The 22,863-nt window shown below is 36.5% G+C and overlaps 2 protein-coding genes across 6 annotated transcripts in view; one reads left to right on the plus strand and one right to left on the minus strand.

Annotated features, from left to right (window-relative positions):
• Positions 1-16,974, plus strand: part of LOC145317162 (uncharacterized) — a 32,720-nt gene extending 15,746 nt beyond the window's left edge. For 2 of the 3 annotated variants that reach the window (XM_080158103.1, XM_080158107.1), the window contains 3 exons: positions 9,184-9,240; positions 10,946-11,086; positions 15,981-16,974. In XM_080158103.1, coding sequence (XP_080014229.1) covers positions 9,184-9,240; positions 10,946-11,086; positions 15,981-16,685 — 903 coding nt within the window. In that variant the 3' untranslated portion in view covers positions 16,686-16,974. The remainder of the gene's footprint in view (positions 1-9,183; positions 9,241-10,945; positions 11,087-15,980) is intronic. The other variant, XM_080158105.1, reaches the window with a different exon arrangement.
• A 1,172-nt stretch (positions 16,975-18,146) lies between these two features.
• Positions 18,147-22,231, minus strand: LOC145317161 (polyubiquitin-C-like). 3 transcript variants are annotated; one of them, XM_080158102.1, is made up of 5 exons: positions 21,988-22,192; positions 21,467-21,694; positions 21,136-21,318; positions 19,951-20,907; positions 18,147-19,310 (listed from the first exon to the last, which is right to left on the minus strand). In XM_080158102.1, the coding sequence occupies exons 1-5, from the start codon at positions 22,078-22,080 to the stop codon at positions 18,258-18,260; spliced, it is 2,514 nt and encodes an 837-aa protein (XP_080014228.1). In that variant the 5' UTR covers positions 22,081-22,192; the 3' UTR covers positions 18,147-18,257. The 3 variants fall into 3 exon arrangements, with proteins under 3 accessions (XP_080014228.1, XP_080014226.1, XP_080014227.1); XM_080158100.1 differs by having other exon boundaries at positions 19,951-21,318; positions 21,988-22,231; XM_080158101.1 differs by lacking the exon at positions 21,467-21,694 and having other exon boundaries at positions 19,951-21,318; positions 21,988-22,191.
• Between the last annotated feature and the right edge of the window lie 632 nt (positions 22,232-22,863).

Consider the following 22,863-nt stretch of genomic DNA (forward strand, 5'->3'; position numbering starts at 1 on the left):
TGTTAGAAAGCTAATGACCTCAGCTTTCTACTCATAGTTTAATATTTAAAAAAAAAATATTTTAAGGGGATGTTCCACCCCCCCAAAGTCAACTGACCGGAATAGCCCCACCGGTGGGGTTATTCCGGTATAGGCCAACCGCCGCCCTTTAAACCGATTTTTGACCGACTTCTAGTTGCGAGATCTTAATGGGACCAAGACAGGCTTCTTCGTTATTGCCATATCGTTCATTTGCACTCTTAAAAACCGGAAAAAGTTTTTGGGAAGTATGTTTTTTTTTAAGTTGAAGAAAAAAATTGACCGGAATTACCCCACGTTACCCTATATGGTTTTCATGTTCAATTTCTTCTTTAAAAATCTGAATCAGAGAAGAAAACTTGTAGACACTCTTGTCTTATTTCTCTTTGATATTCAAAACTAGTCCTCTTTGCTGTTTATTCTCTGGTGTATATTTCCCTATTACAATAGATTTTGTTATGAAATTTAACCAAATAAGATGACAACATCAATAAGAAGCGAAACAAAATAAAAAATGAAATGGCTATATCTATAGTTCGATAAAAAAAACATAATCAATTATGTTTTTTTTAGCATTATAAACTGTACATTACATTTCATATAATTCTGAGTAAAATGCATCTACAAATTATTCACCTGTTTTTAATATTAAATGATTGTTATAACTAGCGAAAACATTTAAGTAAATACAGGGTGTCCCTTGTAAACTGTTTTTTTTAAAACGCTTATTACTCCCTTAATATTTGAGCTATCTTCGTAAAATAAAAAGTATTTGGCAGCAAACTACTGACCATTTAATGATATAGCTATGAAAAATCCGCAAAGTTAACAGAAAAAAATCTACAAGGTAATACATAACAGGCTGATTTTAGTGAATATAAGACTAGCCCACAAGAAAAATATGTCTTAGTCAACTTTTAAAGCAGCTGGTGGTCAAACGGTGGATCACAAAGACTTACTCCTAACTTTATAAGAACTGGCATTGTAGTCTAATTAAAATCTGGTATATTTCAGGTTCTTGTGTGCATTTAAAGCAAGCTCACATGAAAAATTAACAAGGAAGATCAATATTATGCCTATTTTTACATATTGTTCACTTATATTACACTTCAGATTCTTGGATATTGAGAATTTCTAGTATGCCACGTCAAGATTGTTCTATTTTTGTGCTTAGAAAGTCTGAGCGACCAGCAGTTTGGACCCAAACTAATTTTAAAGTTCACAAAGCAAATATTTTCTTGTGGGTTAGTCTAAATTCAATAAAATGAACCTCTACTGTAATACCTCGTAGATTTTTTCCTGTTCATTTTGTGGATTTTTCATCATTACCCTCTAAAATGGTCAGTAGTAGGCTGCCAAATACTTTTTATTTTACTAAGATAGCTTAAATATTAAGGGAGTAATAAGCGTTTCAAAAAAACCAGTTTACGAGGGACACCCTGTAGATTAACTTTTGTAAAATCCTCCTCTGTTATCATAATTAACAACAAAAAATAACCTTCAAATTATGGCATATCTCTTTTTGTCAGATTGTTGGCTGTTCTGTTTTTGCCATCTTCAAAGAAAATTACATTATTTTTTTTTATAGCGTTCAATATCATGTTGAACATTTTTAAAATAATGACTATATTCAGGGCGACCACTCCAAAACAAAAAAAATATAGTATTTTTATAGTATATATTTTTAATCCATATAGTATATATAGTATATTTTTTAGAACTCATATAGTATGATATAGTATCAGATTTAGAATTATTAAGTAATACATAGTATATACATCATCAATAATAACTCAATGCATAGCTGTTATCAAAGCAATTTCACATATAAGGGGCTTACTCTGTGATTATTAGGCTAGGTATTAATGTGAGACTATACATAGGTTATTTAGGATAAAAGTTTACTTTTGGTTAGTATTTCACATATATTTAATCATTTTTTGGATAGGTCTCAGGTTCAGGTGCTGCAGGCTATCTGGAAGGTGGTTTCTGGACAAGTAAAAAATATAAATTTCTGTTTGAAGAGTTAGAGATCGACTTATAAAACAAAATATGCATCTTTTTGGATGTTATTCACATAAATGAAGAAAAAAATTAAAATAGGCCTCCAAGTTCTGGTCTTGCAGGCCTCCAGGTCCACTCTAGACAGGTTAGATATTTTTTTTATTTGAAGAGTTAGAGGTCAACTAATAAAACAGAATATGCATCTTTGAATGCTATTAACATATCTGAAGAAAAAATTAGAATTGGCCTCCAAGTTCTGGTCCTATAGGCCTCCATGTCCACTCTGGACAGGTAAAAAAATCAAATTTCTTATTTGAAGAGTTAGAGGTCAACTTACAAAAAAGAATATGCATCTTTTTGGATTAACATTACAACTGAAGAAAAAAATTAAAATCGACCTCTAAGTTCTGGTCCTGCAGACTCTGGACAGGTAAAAATCAAACTTCCCTCAATTGAACAGTTAATGGTATATTTGTTTAACAAAATGAGCTTATATTTGGATGTTCTTTATATATTTGAAGGAAAAAATAAAATTGGCCTTCAGGTTTAAGAGCTGCAGGCCTCCAGGTGGACTCTATACACGAATAAAATAAAAATCTTAAATTTAAGGAGTTTATTAAACAACATAAGCACCTTTATAGATGGTATTTATATGTTTTAAGAAAAAATGACAACCGACCTCCAGGTTTTGATGCTGCAGGCCTCAATGTGGACTGTGGACAGGTAAAAAACAAAATTTCTCATTTATGTAGTTAGAGGTTAGTTTATAAAACACCATAAGCATCTTTTTAGATGTTATTTACATATCTAAAGAAAAAATACAATTGACCTCCAGGTCCAGGTGCTGCAGGCTTCCATGTAGACTCTGTCCAGAGATAACCTGGAGGCCTGAACTTGAATTCTTCAAATAAGAAATTTGAGTCTTTTACCCAGGGGTGTATATTCTGCATGGGATCCCCGGCTCAGGGGGGGGGAAAAAAAATAAAAAATAAGTGGTTGGAGGGGAAAAAAATGTAAAAATTAAGAAAACTGAAAACATTTTTTCCATTTCGCCCCCCTCCTTGGTTAAAAAAAACTAAAAAATGTGTGGTAGGAGGGATAAAAGGGGGGGGTTTTTAATGCAACCATCTCGTAATCAGTGAGCAAATGGCACTTAGAATTCGAATTTCGATCTGAAATTTTGCATGAGTAATCCTTGATAGGTCTATTTTCCCTAAATCGAACAAAAAGTTGGAAAAGTAACGGCTGGCGGCTGGCAGCTCAGCCGTTTAGCCGTTTTTTGTCTATTTTTAGGACAAATTCATCATTAATTACGAAGGAATCAACTTTTTAAAACATATTTCTGGTTTAATTCATGTTGAATGATAATAACCATTTTTTAAAATTTTTAGTACCAGCTGCTAAACGGCTAGAACCGGCTGAAAACGGCTGGGAGCCGCCAAGAGTATAAAGGGTAGATAGGGCTTGTGACATGTCTAGGGGTAGGTTTTTATGGGTGCTGAGCTCAAAAATGCTACTAAAAATTGTGAAGGCCAATCCATATGGCAGCTGGGTAACAGCTGCAGCTCAGCTGCGAGCGGCCAAGAGTAGAATGAGTAGATAGGGCTTGTGACGTGTCTAGGGGTAGGTTTTTTTAGGTGCAGAGCTCAAAAATGCTAACAAAAATAGTGGAGGCCCAACCACATGGCAGCTGGGTAGTGGACGCAGCTCAGCTGGGTAACGGCCGCATCTCAGACGAGATAGGCTATGAGTACATGAGGCATGTGACGTGTCCAGGATTAGGTTTTTATGGGTGCTGAACTCAAAAATGCTTCTAAAAATAGTTTCGGCCAATCCCTATGGCAGTTAAGTAATAGCTGCTGCTCAGCTGCGAGCAGCTAAGAGTAGAATGATTAGATAGGGCTTGTGATGTGTCTAGAGGTAGGTTTTTATGGGTGCTGAGCTCAAAAATGGTACCAAAAATAGTGGCAGCCCATCCATATGGCAGCTGGGTAACGGCCGAAGCTCAGCTGGTAGAGGCCAAGAGTAGAATGAGTACATAGGGCATGTGACATGACTAGTGGTAGGTTTTCATGGGTGCTGAGCTCAAAAATGCTACCAAAAATAGTGGCGACCCATCCATATGGCAGCTGAGTAACAGCTGCAGCTCAGCTGCGAGTGGCCAAGAGTAGAATGAGTAGATAAGGCTTGTGATGTGTTTAGGAGTATGTTTTCATGGGTGCTGAGCTCAAAAATGGTACCAAAAATAGTGGCGACCCATCCACATTGCAGCTAAGTAACAGCTGCAGCTCAGCTGCGCGCCACCAAGAGTATAATGAGTAGATAGAGCTTGTGACATGTCTCAGGGTTAGGTTTGTATGGGTGTTGAGCTCAAATATGCTACTAAAAAAAGTGGCAACCAATCCATATATGGCAGCTGAGTAACAGCTACAGCTCAGCTAGGAGCGGCCAAGAGTAGAATGAGTAGATAGGGCTTGTGATGTGTCTTAGGGTAGGTTTTTATGAGTGCTGAGCTCAAAATGCTACCAAAAATAGTGGTGACCCATCCATGTGGCAGCTGGGTAATGGCGGCAGCTCAACTGCGAGCGGCCGAAAGTAGAATGAGTTCATAGGGCTTGTGACGTGTCCAGGGGTAGGTATTTATGAGTGCTGAGCTCAAAAATACTACCAATAATAGTGGCGGCTCATCCATATGGCAGCTGGGTAACAGCTACAGCCCACAAGCCCTATCTACTTATTCTACTCTTAGCCTCCCCCAGCTGAGCTGCAGCCGTTACCCAGCTGCCATATAGATATGTCGCCACTATTTTTGGGAGCATTTTTGAGCTCAGTACCCATGAAAACTTACCCCAAGACACGTCACAAGCTCTATGTGCTCATTTTACTCTTGGCCGCTCCCATCTGAGCTGCAGCTGTTGCTCAGATGCCATATAGATTGGCCGCCACTATTTTTAGTACCATTTTTGAGCTCAGCACCCATTAAAACCTACCCCTAGACACGTCATAAGCCCTATCCACTCATTCTACTCTTGGCCTCTCACAGCTGAGCTGCGGCCGTTACCCAGCTGCCATATGGATGGACCGCCACTATTTTTGGTAGCATTTTTGAGCTCAGCACCCATAAAAACCTACCCCTAGACACGTCATAAACCCCATCTACTCATTCAACTCTTGACCACTTGCAGCTGAGCAGCAGCTGTTACCCAGCTGCCATATGTATTGGCCGCCACTATTTTTGGTACCATTTTTGAGCTCAGTACCCATAAAAACCTACCCCTAGACACGTCACATGCCCTATGTACTCATTCTACTCTTGGCCTCTCCCAGCTGAGCTGCCGCCGTTACCCAGCTGCCACATGGATGGGCCGCCACTATTTTTGATAGCATTTTTGAGCTCAGCACCCATAAAAACCTACCCCTAGACACGTCACAAGCCCTATCTACTCATTCTACTCTTGGCCGCTCGCAGCTGAGCTGCAGCTGTTACCCAGCTGCCATATGGATTGGCCGTCACTATTTTTAGTAGTATTTTTGAGCTCAGCACCCATAAAAACCTACCCCTAGACATGTCACAAGCCCTATCTACTCTTCATACTCTTAGCCGCTCCCAGCCGTTTTCAGCCGGTTCTAGCCGTTTAGCAGCTGGTACTAGAAATTTAAAAAATGGTTGTTGCTATCATTTAATATGAATTAAACCAAAACTATGTTTTAAAAAGTTGATTCCTACGTAAATAATGATGAATTTGCCCTAAAAATAGGCCAAAAACGGCTAAACGGCTGAGCTGCAGCCGCCAGCCGTTACTTTTCCAACTTTTTGTTCGATTTAGGGAAAATAGACCTATCAAGGATTACCCATGCAAAATTTCAGCTCGAAATTCGAATTCTAAGTGCCATTTGCTCACTGATTACGAGATGGTTGCATTAAAAACCCCCCCCTTAATAAAATATAGAATTCTTTAAATATTTTTCTATTTCCCCACCTACTTTTTAAGAAAAATCTAGGGGGGAAAAAAAATAAAAAATTTTGTAGCAGGGGAAAAAAAATAAATCTTGTGCAGAATATACACCCCTGCTTTTACCTGTCCTGAATGAACCTGAACTTGGAACACGATATGTTAATATTATCCAATTAAATGCATATTCTGTTATATAAATAGACCTGTAACTCTTCATATAAGAAATTTGATTGTTTACCTGTTCAGAGTGGACCTAAAGGCCTGCAGGACCTGAACTAGGAGGCCGATTTATATATAAATTTTCTTCAGATATGTTAATAGGATCCAAAAAAAAATACATATTCTGTTTTATAAGTTGACCTCTAACTCTTAAAATAAGAAATTTGATTTTTTACTTGTCCAGAGTGGACCTGGAGGCCTGCAGGGTTTGACCCTAAGGGCTAATTTTCAATTTTTTTCAGGTATGTTAATAACATCCAAAAAGATGCATATTCTGTTTTATAGGTTGACCTCTAACTCATCAAACAAAAAAATTTGAATTTTTACCAGTCCAGAGTGGACCTGGTGGCCTGCAGGACCAAAACTTTGAGGACAATTTAAATTTTTTTCTTCAGGTATGTTAACAACATCCTGAAAGATGCATATTTTGTTTAATAAGTTGATCTCTAAATTTTTCAATTTTTTTTACCTGTCCAGAAACTACCTTTTTTTGCAGCACCTGAATCTGGAAACTTATCCAAAAAAATATTAAATATAAGTGAACTACTACCCAAAAGTAAATTTTTTCCCAAATACCCTATAGTCTCACATTAATACCTAGCCTAATAATCACGAAGTAAGCGAAAGTGGTAAAACTTCCCCCTCACCCTTAAGTTAATTCTATGAAAAATAACTAATATTTAAATCATAATCACAAACAAAAATATATTTTAAAGGATTTTCTTCATCTCTTTTTTACTGCAGAGCTTTATTCATTTTAGTCGTATCACAGTATCTTTTAAGCCCCCCGCAGGGGCTTGAAAAAAGAGAAAACCTACTGTTAAAATAAGACAAAACGCTCCTTAAGATGCGTTGTCACAAAACTGACAATATTTGTTTTTTGTTATGTAAATGTAATATTATATAGTATATATAGTAAATTTTGTTCAAGTAAAGGTAATAATATATAGTATATATAGTAAATTTTGGTCATATAGTATGATATAGTATCCATACTCATCCTATATAGTATAAATAGTATATATAGTATGCAGTGGTCGCCCTGTATCTATAATACAAAGTAGAACGATGTCTGTCTGTCTGTCTGTCCGTCTGTCCGTCTGTCTGTCCGTCTGAAGCTTAAGATCTCAGTAACCACTGAACCGATTGGGCTCTACTCTTTAGGGAATATACCTACTGGTCCTGTGATGGTTTTAAGCTATTTTCTTGGGGGGTGGGACACCCCTAACCCCCCAAAAAAATGAAAAATACCCCCCCCCCCCCCCCAAATCTAAAATACGAAAAATTAGGTTGTAAAACCTCTTGGGGCACAGCCCCTAGAGGCTAGGGGCGAAGCCGCTAGTATACATAAAAGTGATATCTTTAATTTTGGTATTTTTAGTAGCGAAGCTACTCTATAATTCACTTTGTCCGTCCGTCCGTCAGTCCGTCAGTCCGTCAGTCAGTCCGTCAGTCCGTCAGTCCGTAACGCTATGGGGGAAATGGGATTTACTCAGCTCCTATAAAAGATAGAATGCTGAAATTTTTTGACAACATTCCCATTATTAAGGAGCACAATTGACTATAAAACATCATTTGCGGTTGGACCGATTTTTAGCAGGTTTTAGGCTATTTTTATATTTTTCACATTTTTCTCCATATCTTCAGTGTTTATGGTCCGATTTTCAAAATTTTTTCAGTTACAGATATCAAATTTAAATTTTCTGTCGTTTTAAGAAACAATCATGAAGGCCAGACTGCCTTTTTAGCAGGTTTTAGGCTATTTTTTATATTTTTCACATTTTTCTCCATATCTTCAGTATATGGTCCGATTTTCAAAATTTTTTCAGTTATAGATATCAAAATTAAATTTCCCGTCTTTTAAAGAAGACAACCATGACGGCCAGACTGCCTTTTCAGCAGGTTTTTGGCTGTTTTTTTATATTTTTAACATTTTTCTCCATATCTTCAGTGTTTATAGTTCGATTTTCAAAATTTTTTCAGTTGTAGATATCAAAATTAAATTTCCCGTCTTTAAAGGAAATAACCATGACGGCCAGACTGCCTTTTTGGCAGGTTTTAGGCTATTTATAAATATATTTAACACTTTTTTCCATATCTTCAGTGTATATGGTCCGAGTTTCCAAATTTTTAAAGTTTTTAAGGATTTAAAAATTAAATTTTTTGTCGTTTTAAGAAAACAACCATCGCGGCCAGGTTTTTGGCTATTTTTATATGTTTTACATATTTCCCAATATCTTTGTTTATTTTGATCCAATTTTCAAACTTTTATGGGATATCAGTATCAAAATGATTTTTCCCATTGTTATGAGCATCTTTAATATAATTTACTTTGACCATCGTCATCATACAAAATAAAACAAGGTTTCATATTTATTTTATCCAATAAATCTATTCTTGATTTTAGTAAAAACCTTTTAAATCTACCTGTACGTATTCCCATCTATGATTTTTTGTGCTTCGCTACTTATGGATGTTGTCATCCTTGTTTTCCTATGCCTCATTGCCTAACCTTTGTGGTGGGCCCTAACATTTCGGGGCTCCACATTACCTAATAATATCTAACCTAACCTGATCTAAAGTAATAAAAAAACAATCGAGAATTCCCCCCCCCCCCCACAAATTTCCAATTTATTTAACATAAGGAAAAATAAAGGGAGGGGGATAATGAGTGCTCCAGAGTCCAGAGTGTAGTTTGAGTGATAGCACCGTATATTGTTTACTATTTTCTTCAAATGCTGCGCAACTTATGACATAATTGTTTTTGTATAAATTAATGGATATATGAACAGGGGAAATTTGTCGTCAATTTAGCTTGCTAATATAAACCTTATTTATTGGTCAGTTCATTCATCCAGTAGGAGGGGAGGGAATGGGGTTGGATAGGAGGTATCATTATTTTAGTCAGCTGCGAGTATTACTTTATCAGAGGACATAAAAATCTGGTGCAACATCCAAGTAATAATATATTTGATTTTATAACTAGATCGACTGTGTAATTGCAACAGTAAAGCTGTATTTGCAGGATGGAAAAGAAGCAAAGGTACGATTACATGGTAAACAAGGATCACAACCAGGGATAAGGGATGGGAAACGTAAGAAAATATTATTCCAGGCCTATTTTCCAACTAGGCCTAAAAAACTAGTTTCGGGATGACGCAGTAGTTAGATTTGAAAACTATGAACAATGATGAAATAGCTATTATATGAATGCAAAGAAAAAAAGTATAGAATAGAATTCAGGTAGTTGATTCCACAAAATATAATAAAAACTTTTCAAAGAACCAATTTGTTAGTGGCTTTAAGTAGAATCCCGTTAAGATGGTCATTATTTCGCCACCCCCCCCCCCCCCCATTTAAAAAAAAGTTTTTTTTGAGATGGTTAAATCTGATTTATTTTCAAACATTTTAAGGAGGGATCTACTTCACCCCAAAATTTGTATTTAGAAATGAACACCGCTTTAGCCCCCCAGCTTTAATAAATAAATTAAGTAGATTTGAATAAGTACATGGGTAACATTCTATCAACAAATTGTTCCATAGCATACATATAAATTAAGAATTTTTTAAAAAATTAATTTTACGTTAAATATTAACAGAAAAGTTCAATTAAGTGTGCATTAATTTTTACCAAAATTAATGAAAAATTTTTTTTAACAAAACACAGTACACTTTTATTTACATATTGAACTAGTTTTGTATTTGTAATCATTTAGGTGGGTTATCAATTCCACATGAAATGTAACTTTTAAATTGTCTAAAGACAATGAGTTTTTCACATTGTTCTAAAGTATAAAATGTTGAATCCTACTCAGTCTTCAAAAAACGATCTCTCAATTTATGTTTTGCTATATGGACATTTATTAATGTGTAGGTTTAATAAAAAGTTGATGTGATTGAACGTCATATATATTGTTGTCCTTCTGATAGCAGAAACTTTCCATTGTTGTCTTTCTAATAGCAGAAATTTATGTTTGCTTGAATTAATTTAGCCAATAATGAACTGGGGGACGCGTTTGTTATTAATAATTGGTTAATGCTAAAAGCAAGTTTCAGGTTATTGGATATTGGCCTACAGCCAATGAGGAACTGGCGAAAATGAGTTGATTTTATAGGCAAAAAAGAAAAGTTGCCCCATCACTTTTAAAAGGAGGCTGAGACCTAATTTTCGGCCAGGTTTCCCATCCCTTATCCCTGATCACAACAACCATAAGTAGCAAAATAAAAAAATTATGGTTTGACAAACGGATAAAGTGAGTCGTAGAATAGGTGTTCAGTGATCATAAAAAGAGAGAGGAGGTCGAAGAAAAAGATTATTAATATGTCGGAACATCTCGAAACCTTACATTGATATATATTTATGTCATTAAAAGCATGAAAGCAAGATCGACCGACCAAGGAATTTATATCAGCTCATACCAACAACGAAATTAATTCGGAAGAAAATCACGAAACCTATACGCGTTTTTCAGCTGTCGTTGGGGGGCAACACATCGTAAAAATGACGACCTCTCCATTTGCCCCCCAAATATTATTTTAGATTTATTTTGCTTGTTGGTTATACCTTATTCCTGAATTTATATACTAAATGCTCATTTATTTAGGAATCATCGATTCAACACAGATTTGGGATTTTGCTTCTCATATATGTTTATAGCCAAAAAGTTGGAAGGTTTTATTCTAAAATCTGAAATATGTTAGAATATCAATCACGACCCCTTTTCTTAATCAGGATTTTTTTTCTTCAGGTAGATCTGAAAGAAGAGTCTTCTGATAAAATAGTTGATGAGAACAAGAATATAGAGGATTTTACAGTTAGTGACACAAAACACAGTCCTAAAAAGAGAAAAATTGATGTCAAGGTAAAGTTGGTTGGTGATTCGTCACAGGTTGTCTGTTTCTCCCAACATTCCTTCCTTAAACTTTACCTAGATTTGGAAATGGTTCTTAGTAAGGTCTTAATAACAATTGGCTCATGCCTTTCATAGCGACAGTGGCGTGCGAACCGAAGGGGGCATTTGGGGCAATCGCCCCCCCCCCCCTAGCTACCAAAACGCCCCCCCCCTAGCCACCGCCCCCCCCCCTAAATGTTGAAAAATGCCCCATTTTGCCCCCCCCTGGTCAACAAAAATGCCCCTTTTTGCCCCCTACCCTACAAAAAGCAAAACTATCCCAGTTTCCAAAAAAAAGATCAAGAAATACTCAAAAAAAATTTTTTGGCGCTTCGCGCCAATCAGACAGTTACTATTCATTTAACCTTACCAAATTTTTTAATTAGTGTAGAAATTAGGTTATAATCTTTTTTCACTGAACATAACAAACCAGGTAATAGGAAGTATTTTATTTTGTATAATATAAACTTTTTACCAAAGAAATTTTATACATCCCCAATGATGATACACAAAATTACTCCTTATATAGATTACAATTAGTGGATGAAATGTATGGAAACTCGACTTATTAACCAACCAATCAAAATTCCATTAAATTCCCCAAAGTTGATGAGCCAACGAATCTATAAAAACATGTGTAAACAACAAATATTTATATAAAAAAGAAACAGCGTTGATATTTATCTAAGCCTTTTTCTCAACACTGTATGTCTGTCTAAATCAATAAACATATATGATGTCATATTATTTTCAGGATAAGTTCAGGGCGACCACTGCCTTTTTGATATTAATATTGAAAATAACGTACTACAAAAAAATTACAATGAACACAATAACGTACATTTTTTGAAAAAATAACGTACAATAACATACCATAAAACACATATACATCTATAATACAAAGTAGTACAATGTCTGTCTGTCCGTCTGTCTGTCAGTAACCACTGAACCGATTGGGTTCTACTCTTCAGGGAATATACCTACTGGTCCTGGGATGGTTTTAAGCTATTTTCTTGGGAGGTGGGACACCCCCCCCCCTCCAAAAATTAAAAATACCCCCCCCCCTAAAAAAAATTCTTTAAAACTGAAATCAAAAAGGAAAGTTAAAGTAACACCTCTTGATTAAACCTCTTGGGGCAAAGCCCCTAGAGGCTAGGGGCGAAGCCGCTAGTATATCTAAAATACAAAGTAGAACGATGTCTTTACACTAGTAATTATAGAAAGTAATATACATTATATCAACTTTTGGATTCAAATTAAAAAACCCTTTAACTATAAAATATCAACATCATATTTTACATTTTGATATGAAAAAATCACAGTTGTTTTAATTTCTCATTTACATAATGTATATCATGTAAAAATATGGGAAGACATAATTGAAAGGTTATGTAAATTACATTAAATCTTTAAATGGCGCGCGTAGCGCGCCAGAAATTTTTCTACCCTCCTGAAATCTGTTTGGGGTGTTAACTACCCCCCCCTTAATTATCTCCCCCAAAAATTTTACCCAATTTAGTCATGTAAATAGTACCAACTAATAATGAGGTTTATATTCATTTATGTAAGTACGATTAAATATTCCAGCATCTTCGCCCATAGCCTCTAGGGGCATCGCCAAAAGTGTATTGTAAAGTTTTTTTAAAGGAAGTTTCCCCATATAAGTTGTTATATTTTACAAAAAGAAAAATAATTTTTTTGGAGGGGGGGATTCTTTGCCTAAAACCACAACAGGACCAGTAGGTATATTACCTGAAGAGAAGAACCTAATTGGTTCAGCGGTTACCGAGATCTTAAGCTTAAGAAAGACGGATAGATAGACAGACATCGTTCTACTTTGTATTATAGAAAGTGGTATCTCATTCCTATAAGTACATGAAAGCATAAATATCAACTAAAAATTATCTTGCTAACTGATGAACAAATATCATACTCTTTTTAAGTTTAACTTCGCATATGTCCTAAAAAGGTTTGTAATTGGTTTAGAGGATTTTCTTTTTTATATTTACGGAAATGCTTGATTAAGTTTTTTATTTATTATTTTATGGAAGCTTTACTATGACTTCATAAATCCCAGGATAAATTTGTAAAATGGCGCCCGAAGCGCGGAGAAATTTTTAGTAGTTTTTATGAAATACAAATACATAAATGATTACTAATACTAATCTTACATTACAGAAAAACGTACAATAACGTATGCTGAAATGTTCATATTGTACACAAAAATCAATAACGAACAAAAACGTACCAAAAAACCTAAAAGTGGTGTTCAATATGAACATATTGAACATAACGTACATAGTGGTCACCCTGTAAGTTTATCATTTTTTTTGTGTACATACCCTTACAAAAAGACATGTTTTTTTTATGGCAATTTTCATTAAAAACCCTTAAACTAACTACACTCTATATTCCTAACTAAAATACGCCACTCTTGTTGTCTTTAATTGATTTTAGTTCAAAGGGGGAGTAAATATTTTTAGGTGCGCTTCACGCACCGCCCTTATAAATCATTAGAAACACCACTTTATCAAAAATTAACAGAGTTTTAAAGTGCCATTTAAAGAGGGTAGGATATGTTGATATAACTTTTTAGCTTCTCTATAATTCACTAGGGCTGTCAGTACGTAACGCCAAGGGGGAAATGTGATTTTTTCAACTGCAATTAAAGATAGAAGGCTAAAACTTAATGTTAACATTCCCATCATTATGTAGTATAATTAACTATTAAAAATTCATGGAGGTCGGACTGCTTTTCAGGACGTTTTTGGCTATTTTTGTATCTTTTAAATTTCGAGTATAGTCCCTTTTGTGACATTGCCTCTTAAAGGAAGCCTGCAAGAAATATCACGCTTTAACTGCTGAAAGACTGCCACAAGTAGACCCAATACCCCAAATTTGAAGCCTTCAGCTTCTATAACAAAAAAGTTCTAGGCATTTTAAAATGACATTTTATGTACAATGAAAATTTTGAAAGAATTGCAATGCTCATGTTGAAAACTTTGTAATTAAACTACGTGGCCTAGAAACAAAATTATAAGCTTATCTTTGTCATAAATTTAGGTTTCCAGTAACTAATTATATTTTTACAATAAAAATACCCATTTTTATAGTCAAAATCATTAAAAAAAATTAAGTTTTACTTGCGTTGTACCGAATGTACTGTAGCCAATAAGAAGGCTAAATCAGCTTAACAACCAATCACAGCTAAGCTTGTATTAGTTTACCCCTTTGTTTCCGCTTTGATTTTCGTTTAAAAATGCAATTTAAATCAAATTTTTTTAATAGATTTTGACTATGAAATGTGGTGTTTTTATTGTAAAAATGTAATCAGTTACAGGCAATCTAAGTTTCTGACAAAGATAAGGTTATAATTTTGTGTCTAGGCGACGTAATTTAATATTGTTTTTTCTTTTATGAGCATTGGAAATCTTTCAAAAATTTCATTGTACATAAAATGCTATTTTGAAATGCCTAGAACTTTTTTGTTATTGAAGCTGAAGGCTTTAAATTTGGGGTATTGGGTCTTCTTGTGGCAGTCTTTCAGCTGTTAAAGCGTGTTATTTCTTGCAGGCGTCCTTTAAGGTGCATTTTGTCGTATTTTCACAGTAGCTTTCACCTATTTATAGCTCCTGCGGGGCCAATTGCCTAACCCTGCGGGGAAATCACCTGACCTAACTTAACCTAGAATAACCTATTAAAAGCTACTATGAAAGTACGACGAAATGCCCCTTAAGAGGCGTTGCCATAAAAGAGACTATACCCCAAAGTTTTCCATATTTCTAAGAGATTTTTATATCTGTAGATAAAAGGACAAGTAATTTTTTTTATTTTTTTACATAGTTTACTTTGACTGTCATCACACAACATACAGGAAAAAGGATTTGTGACTTTTTCTATCTAAAATATATATTTATTTCAACAGATGCTCTTTAAATCTACTTGTCTGTATTCTTATTAATGATTTTTTTGTGCTTTGCTACTTAAAGATGTTGTCATCCTTGTTGTCCTACAATAAAGAAATATTTAAAATCAGTTTTACATATTAGGTTAATTTTTGGTAAATTATTTCCAAAATGAGTGTTTTTATCTCCCCCCCCCCCCCCAAATTTTTTTTAATGGGGTTATTCATCCTTCCTGCTGAGATTTTATAACATCCCCTTCCACCCATAAAAAAATGTTTTGTGGTGGGGGGGGGGGGGGGGAAGGTTAACTTATCTTTTGTACTTTTTTTTCGAAGATGCTTTCTAGCTCCCTTCCCTTCGGTCATTGCAGGGTGGGGAGAAGGGATGGGGGAGAAGAGATGGGGAAGAAGAGATGGGGGGGGGAGAGATGGGGGGGGAAGAGATGGGGGGGGAAGAGATGTGGGGGAAGAGATGGGGGGGAAGAGATGGGGGATATAAATGGGAAATAGGGATGGGGAAGAAGGGATAAGGACTAGAAGGCCCATAATCAAATAATCCCACCCCTTAAAACGCCCTTATTTAAAATGAGTATATATGATCAAAATGCAAAATTTTACAAAATCTTCAAAATGCCCCCCCTCTAGACAAAGTGCTTCGCACGCCACTGCATAGCGACCAGTTACTGTAAAATTTGAAATCAGCTCTTTGAATGCCAATAGTTGTTAAACTCTTAATAGTTATTTATCGCACCGTGCTATAGCCAGCTTTCTGAAATACTATGCTGTACATGATTTTTTAGCATGGGTGAGAAGCGATTCTATTCCAGCGGGTATTATTTTGATTCGAAGCCATACTGAAAAAAATAATAATATTTTATATCCTTAAACAGTGAACTTGGGACTCGAACCCGCAGTATACCGAACATACGGGCGTTAAACAAAAGAGCCATAATTATGTACGTGTTTTATAATTATACATATATTTAGGAAGATGAAGTTGATCACAGTCAACCTTTGTGGTTGAATGAAATCGGAGCTTATGGCCGACATGGTCCCAGCGAGGAAATGTTAAGAAAAGCAGAAGAAGGCTCTCAAAAGCTGAAGCTTCACTTTAAAGACGGAATTGACCTGTATAAGTATAAGGAATTTATGTTAAAATGCCAGGATAGAATTATTGCGATGACAGTAACTATTCAGCAAGTTGGTTCCACTGTGTTTCTCCTACCTAACCTAGTGTTGCCAAACCTTTCAACACTAAATTTGGACATCATCTCGGATGAAAACAAACTGTTTAATAGAAGTATGTGCGAGGCTTTGATGAACAAATATGCCGACAAAGTTGAACATCTTGGAGTTTTTGGTCTGGTTTTATATGAAGATCTTAGAACAACAGTTCATGACTCAGATTATGCAGATGTAAGTGATCTTTTACGGCCAACTTCACTGTCTCCAATGCCAAAATTGAAAAGCATCAAATTTCACGAAGTTGACAGAGAGAGTGTGAATGCCATACTAGAGGCTGTTAAGGAGGGCAAGGACATGGTGTTTGACATGAAGGGTGATACTTTTACCAATCTGACTGGTGATGTTTACCTAAAGCCACAGGTTGGCTCCAGAAGGGTGGTTAGATTTGACCGCCCACCTCCAATATGTCTGCAGTCAATCTATTGGGGCGAAGATTATGAAATATAAAAATCAATCACATTTCTGTAAAAATAAGTAAATTGGATGATTTATTGCTAGAGGGAACAATACCAGTTTGAATTGTTAATATTCTTCATACCTCAAAATTTTTTTTTCTATGTATCAAAGGCAGAATTGCAAACTTTAAAACTACATATATCTTTCATTGGCCAATCCCTGAAATGGCTTTAAGAATTGTTTGTTATAAACTCCATAAAGTTATGTTACAATATGTTATGCTATACCTACTTAAATGTTATTTTTTAATTTTTTTTCAATAAATTTTTTGCGCATGTAATTTGCTTTGAAAAATTAGCTGCAAGATTTATTTTGTCTGTAAAACGTAGCTCAGCCGCTCGTTGTTTAGAAGCCAATAGGTTCGAATCTTGGCGCAACCCTGCGTCATGACTCAAAAATGGTTCTTATTACTGTTATGTTTGGTGCGGGACAAAAATAGTTATGAAGGGGAATGCTTTCACTAAAAACTGGCGAAACTCATTACAATTACGTTAGGACTTCTAGACAAATTGCGCGCATTCAATAAAAGGGTTGGTCGTTTGACCATATAATCAAATCATTCACATTATTAAGCAAAAAGAGATGCACCAAAATAAGAACTCGTTGGGTCTTCAATAGGATAATCGATGCTATAATTCAAACAAGAGGAATGTACTATTATTTTCAGGGAGGTGGATACACCCCCACCCTCTCCTTGAGGATAGTGGTGGAACCTAAACAAGCTTGTCTCAAATAATTCTGAATTTATAAACACTCTGCTGAATCGAAAATATGTACATTATTGCGACTATGAAAATTTGTTTCAATTGTCACTCAAATACAATTTGCAGAGAACAGATAGATACCGAAGCGTTTCTCTCACAATAACTGGGAGTAAATCCAGATTTCCTGTGAAAATTACCATTTATTGGAAATGAATGTAAACTAGAGCTCACAGTATAAGTACGTCTGTTCTTTGAGGTATTTCTATAATAAAAGTACGATGTGCTGAATTTTAATTTCCAAATGTGTACGCAGTTTCCTCATCCTACCTCAATATTCACTACTAGCTATAAAAGCTTCAAACTTCCAAAATTTTAAACGTATAAACGATTTATTCATTCAAAACTTAAATTTTCAATTTTTTTTTTAAGTTTGAAGCTTTTTTACCTAGTTGGAACTGCGGAAACTGCGTACACATTTGGAAATTAAAATTCAGCACATTAAAAGTACGGTCTGTTTCGTTAACGACAGCTCTAATCGGTTACAAATTTGCATGAACAGTTCCATTTAAAAAGCGTAAGAAAGTAAATGAAAGCGTAATAATCTTCACGAAAAATTCCATGCGACTAAAAATAATTTATTTTGATACAAAAAAAATCTTTTAAATCGAGAGATTGTTTACCATCCATAAAAGGCAAATAAACCTCAAATATAGAGTATCTTTGCTACAAAACTATGAAAAAATCAGTATTGAAATCATATTGAAATTTATTAATATTAAGTCAGAAATTGTATAAATTAAAAATGCAAGTTAACATCAAAATTTAATCACTTCAACCAAAATTTTCATGGCAGTCTTCTTTAGTTACCACCTCTAAGTCTCAGGACAAGATGGAGGGTGGACTCCTTCTGGATATTGTAGTCGGACAGGGTCCTGCCATCCTCCAGCTGCTTGCCAGCAAAGATCAATCTCTGCTGATCTGGGGGGATACCTTCCTTATCTTGGATCTTAGCCTTGACGTTCTCGATGGAGTCGCTGGGCTCAACCTCCAGAGTGATGGTCTTACCAGTCAGAGTCTTGACGAAGATCTGCATACCTCCTCTTAATCTCAGCACAAGGTGGAGGGTGGACTCCTTCTGGATATTGTAATCAGACAATGTCCTACCATCCTCCAGCTGCTTACCAGCGAAGATCAACCTCTGCTGATCTGGGGGGATACCTTCCTTGTCTTGAATCTTAGCCTTAACGTTCTCGATGGAGTCGCTGGGCTCAACCTCGAGGGTGATGGTCTTACCAGTCAAAGTCTTAACGAAGATCTGCATACCTCCTCTTAATCTCAGCACAAGGTGGAGGGTGGACTCCTTCTGGATGTTGTAGTCGGACAGGGTTCTGCCATCCTCCAGTTGCTTACCGGCGAAGATCAACCTCTGCTGATCTGGGGGAATACCTTCCTTATCTTGGATCTTAGCCTTGACATTCTCGATAGAGTCGCTTGGCTCAACCTCAAGGGTGATGGTCTTACCAGTCAAAGTCTTAACGAAGATCTGCATACCTCCTCTCAATCTCAGGACAAGATGGAGGGTGGACTCCTTCTGGATGTTGTAGTCGGACAGGGTCCTGCCATCCTCCAGCTGCTTACCAGCGAAGATCAATCTTTGCTGATCTGGGGGGATACCTTCCTTATCTTGAATCTTAGCCTTGACGTTCTCAATGGAGTCGCTGGGCTCAACCTCGAGGGTGATCGTCTTGCCAGTCAGAGTCTTGACAAAGATCTGCATACCTCCTCTCAGTCTCAGAACAAGATGAAGAGTGGACTCCTTCTGGATGTTGTAGTCGGACAGGGTCCTGCCATCCTCTAACTGCTTACCAGCGAAGATCAACCTCTGCTGATCTGGAGGAATACCCTCCTTATCCTGAAAAAAAAAGATTTTTAAGCAGGTGATTATAGATGAACAAAAGAAAAGCACCACATTTCGGATAAAAAAATATCAGCCTTTATATAAAAAAAATGCTAATCAATTCAAAGTTTACAAAGGGGGTTTAATTCAACCATCTCGTAATCAATGTATAAATGGCACTTAGAATTCGAATTTAGATCTGAAAATTTTCATGAGTAATCCTTGGTAGGTCTATTTTCCCTAAATCGAACAAAAAGTTGGAAAAGTAACGGCTAACGGCTGGCGGCTCAGCCGTTTAGCCATATTTTGACTCATTTTCAAGACCAATCATCACGAAACCTATCTCCACATAATATTCTTTGCTGCTCCAAAACGTTTTCAAACGGTTCTAGTCGGTAGTTACTGGTATTAGAAATCTAAAAATGTTTCTTTTTGTCTCATTTCACATGATTTAAAAAGTTGATTCCTACGTAATTTATGACAGATTTGCCCTAAAAATAGCTAAAAAAAAACGGCTAAACGGCCGAGCCGTTAGCCGTTACTTTTTCAACTTTTTGTTCGATTTAGGAAAAATAGACCCACCAAGGATTGGTTGCATTAACCCCCCTTATTTATAAGAAAATATTTAGGGATTTACAGAAATAAAAAAATATACCTGGATCTTAGCCTTGACATTCTCGATGGAGTCGCTTGGCTCAACCTCCAGTGTGATGGTCTTACCAGTTAAAGTCTTGACGAAGATCTGCATACCTCCTCTCAATCTCAGCACAAGATGGAGGGTAGACTCTTTCTGGATATTGTAATCGGACAGGGTCCTGCCGTCCTCCAGCTGCTTACCAGCAAAGATCAATCTTTGCTGATCTGGGGGAATACCCTCCTTGTCTTGGATCTTAGCCTTGACGTTCTCAATGGAGTCGCTGGGCTCAACTTCGAGGGTGATGGTCTTACCAGTCAGAGTCTTAACGAAGATCTGCATACCTCCTCTCAGTCTCAGGACAAGATGGAGGGTGGACTCCTTCTGGATGTTGTAGTCTGACAAGGTCCTACCATCCTCAAGCTGCTTACCAGCAAAGATCAACCTCTGCTGATCTGGGGGAATTCCTTCCTTGTCTTGGATCTTAGCTTTTACGTTCTCAATGGAGTCGCTGGGCTCAACCTCGAGGGTGATAGTCTTACCAGTCAGAGTCTTAACGAAGATCTGCATACCTCCTCTCAATCTCAGGACAAGATGGAGGGTGGACTCCTTCTGGATATTGTAGTCAGACAATGTCCTACCATCCTCCAGCTGCTTACCAGCGAAGATCAACCTCTGCTGATCTGGTGGGATACCTTCCTTGTCTTGAATCTTAGCCTTAACGTTCTCGATAGAGTCGCTAGGCTCAACCTCGAGGGTGATAGTCTTACCAGTCAAAGTCTTGACGAAGATCTGCATACCTCCTCTCAATCTCAGCACAAGATGGAGGGTGGACTCCTTCTGGATGTTGTAGTCGGACAGGGTCCTGCCATCCTCCAGCTGCTTACCAGCGAAGATCAATCTTTGCTGATCTGGGGGAATACCTTCCTTGTCTTGAATCTTAGCCTTGACGTTCTCGATGGAGTCGCTGGGCTCAACCTCCAGAGTGATGGTCTTTCCAGTCAAAGTCTTGACGAAGATCTGCATACCTCCTCTCAATCTCAAGACAAGATGGAGGGTGGACTCCTTCTGGATGTTGTAATCGGACAGGGTCCTGCCATCCTCCAGCTGCTTTCCGGCGAAGATCAACCTCTGTTGATCTGGGGGAATACCCTCCTTGTCTTGGATCTTAGCCTTGACGTTCTCGATGGAGTCACTAGGCTCAACCTCGAGGGTGATGGTCTTGCCAGTCAGAGTCTTGACGAAGATCTGCATACCTCCTCTCAATCTCAGAACAAGATGGAGGGTGGACTCCTTCTGGATGTTGTAGTCAGACAGGGTCCTGCCATCTTCCAGCTGCTTACCAGCAAAGATAAGCCTCTGCTGGTCTGGGGGGATACCCTCCTTATCCTGAAAAAAAAATTGTTATTTAAGGGATAGCAGATAGGCACTTCTTTCGTGTAGTAAAAAATGTTAATATTTATGTATAAGGGTAATCTAAACTGTACCGCATATTTGCTTACATCTTAAAATTTTTAATATTAAAATTGTTTTTTACCTGGATCTTAGCCTTGACGTTCTCAATGGAGTCGCTGGGCTCAACCTCAAGGGTGATGGTTTTACCAGTCAGAGTCTTGACGAAGATCTGCATACCTCCTCTCAATCTCAGGACAAGATGGAGGGTGGACTCCTTCTGGATGTTGTAATCGGACAAGGTCCTACCATCCTCCAGCTGCTTACCAGCAAAGATCAACCTCTGCTGGTCTGGGGGGATACCCTCCTTATCCTAAAAAATATTTTTGATTAACATAATGATATTTAGGCGATTACAATACAGATAATCTTCAAAAGTTCAATATTTGCTAGAGTAAGTTTAGTAACATACTATTACTTATTTAAACATACATGGTATTTCATATATTTCATTACAATGAAGGAATAAAATATTCATCTTGTTAGTACCTTTTAAATACAATTTCATAATCATTACTGAAATTTTCAAGTTAGGTATACGGAAACGTTTTTTAATAAAACAAGAGAAAATCAAATTTAGAATAATAATTTAACTGGTGTTCATACCTGAATCTTGGCTTTGACATTCTCAATGGAATCGCTGGGCTCAACCTCTAGGGTGATGGTCTTGCCAGTCAGAGTCTTAACAAAGATCTGCATTTTAGCTTCTTAGTTTTCTTTGTCTGAATTAAAATTTATTTGATGAATCCTCCTTGTGTATCTTGCTTGATATCTAGAAATGAACTAACCTAAACCTGGCTGTAGGAAATATAATGCTAGCTTCTTATATTATTTGTTATTGAGAAGAAAGAAGAGAAAGGGGAAAGGAAGAATATTTGGGAGGTGGGTGAGGGGGGTTGTGAGTCTTGCGGCCTGCCTTCAATGTCCTATCATAATGTTTATACAATGTTAACAAAACAATCTACAAAATTACAAAATAATTGGTGAAATACTCAAAAATTTGCGATTAATTCGAGACACTTTTTGCAACATAATAAATACAAAAGAGTTCGCAAATACAATATTTACACAATAAAAATTAAAACTTTAGATGATTACATATGATATCAATAAAAAATTACTTGTTGTACAAAAACACCTACAATCGCATTAATGGATGTAGCAAAAGAGGGGGGAGGGGGGGGGGGGAGGGGAGTAGACAGCAAGGAGCAAAAGTACAACATAAAGAATAAAAAAACTGCATATATATTTACAATACGTAAAAATATTGCTTTAAAAATGAAACATTTTTTATGAAGTATTATAAAAATCTTAAATAATTAGAAATTACAGTCTCCATTTTGAGAGTGGCTTTCTTCTATTTAAGTCTGCTGTCTCTTTATTAAATCTTCCCCCCAAACATACCCCCCCCCCCTCCTCTTAACTCCACACACTCAATGATAGAGAGAAAAACAACAAAGAAAGTATGTTTGTACTGTAATA

This window comes from Acartia tonsa, chromosome 4 (assembly GCF_053477335.1).
Source record: "Acartia tonsa isolate MP-2025a chromosome 4, ASM5347733v1, whole genome shotgun sequence".
NCBI lineage: Eukaryota > Metazoa > Arthropoda > Copepoda > Calanoida > Acartiidae > Acartia > Acartia tonsa.

Bases quoted from the DNA above. Each gene is read 5' to 3' on its own strand.
- LOC145317161 (XM_080158100.1), bottom strand. From the start codon at position 22,080: ATGCAGATCTTTGTTAAGACTCTGACTGGCAAGACCATCACCCTAGAG. The intron at 21,695-21,987 runs GTATGAACACCA...AATATTTTTTAG, and splicing joins ATGTCAAAGCCAAGATTCAG to GATAAGGAGGGTATCCCCCC. The intron at 21,319-21,466 runs GTAAAAAACAAT...TTTTTTTTTCAG, and splicing joins ACGTCAAGGCTAAGATCCAG to GATAAGGAGGGTATCCCCCC.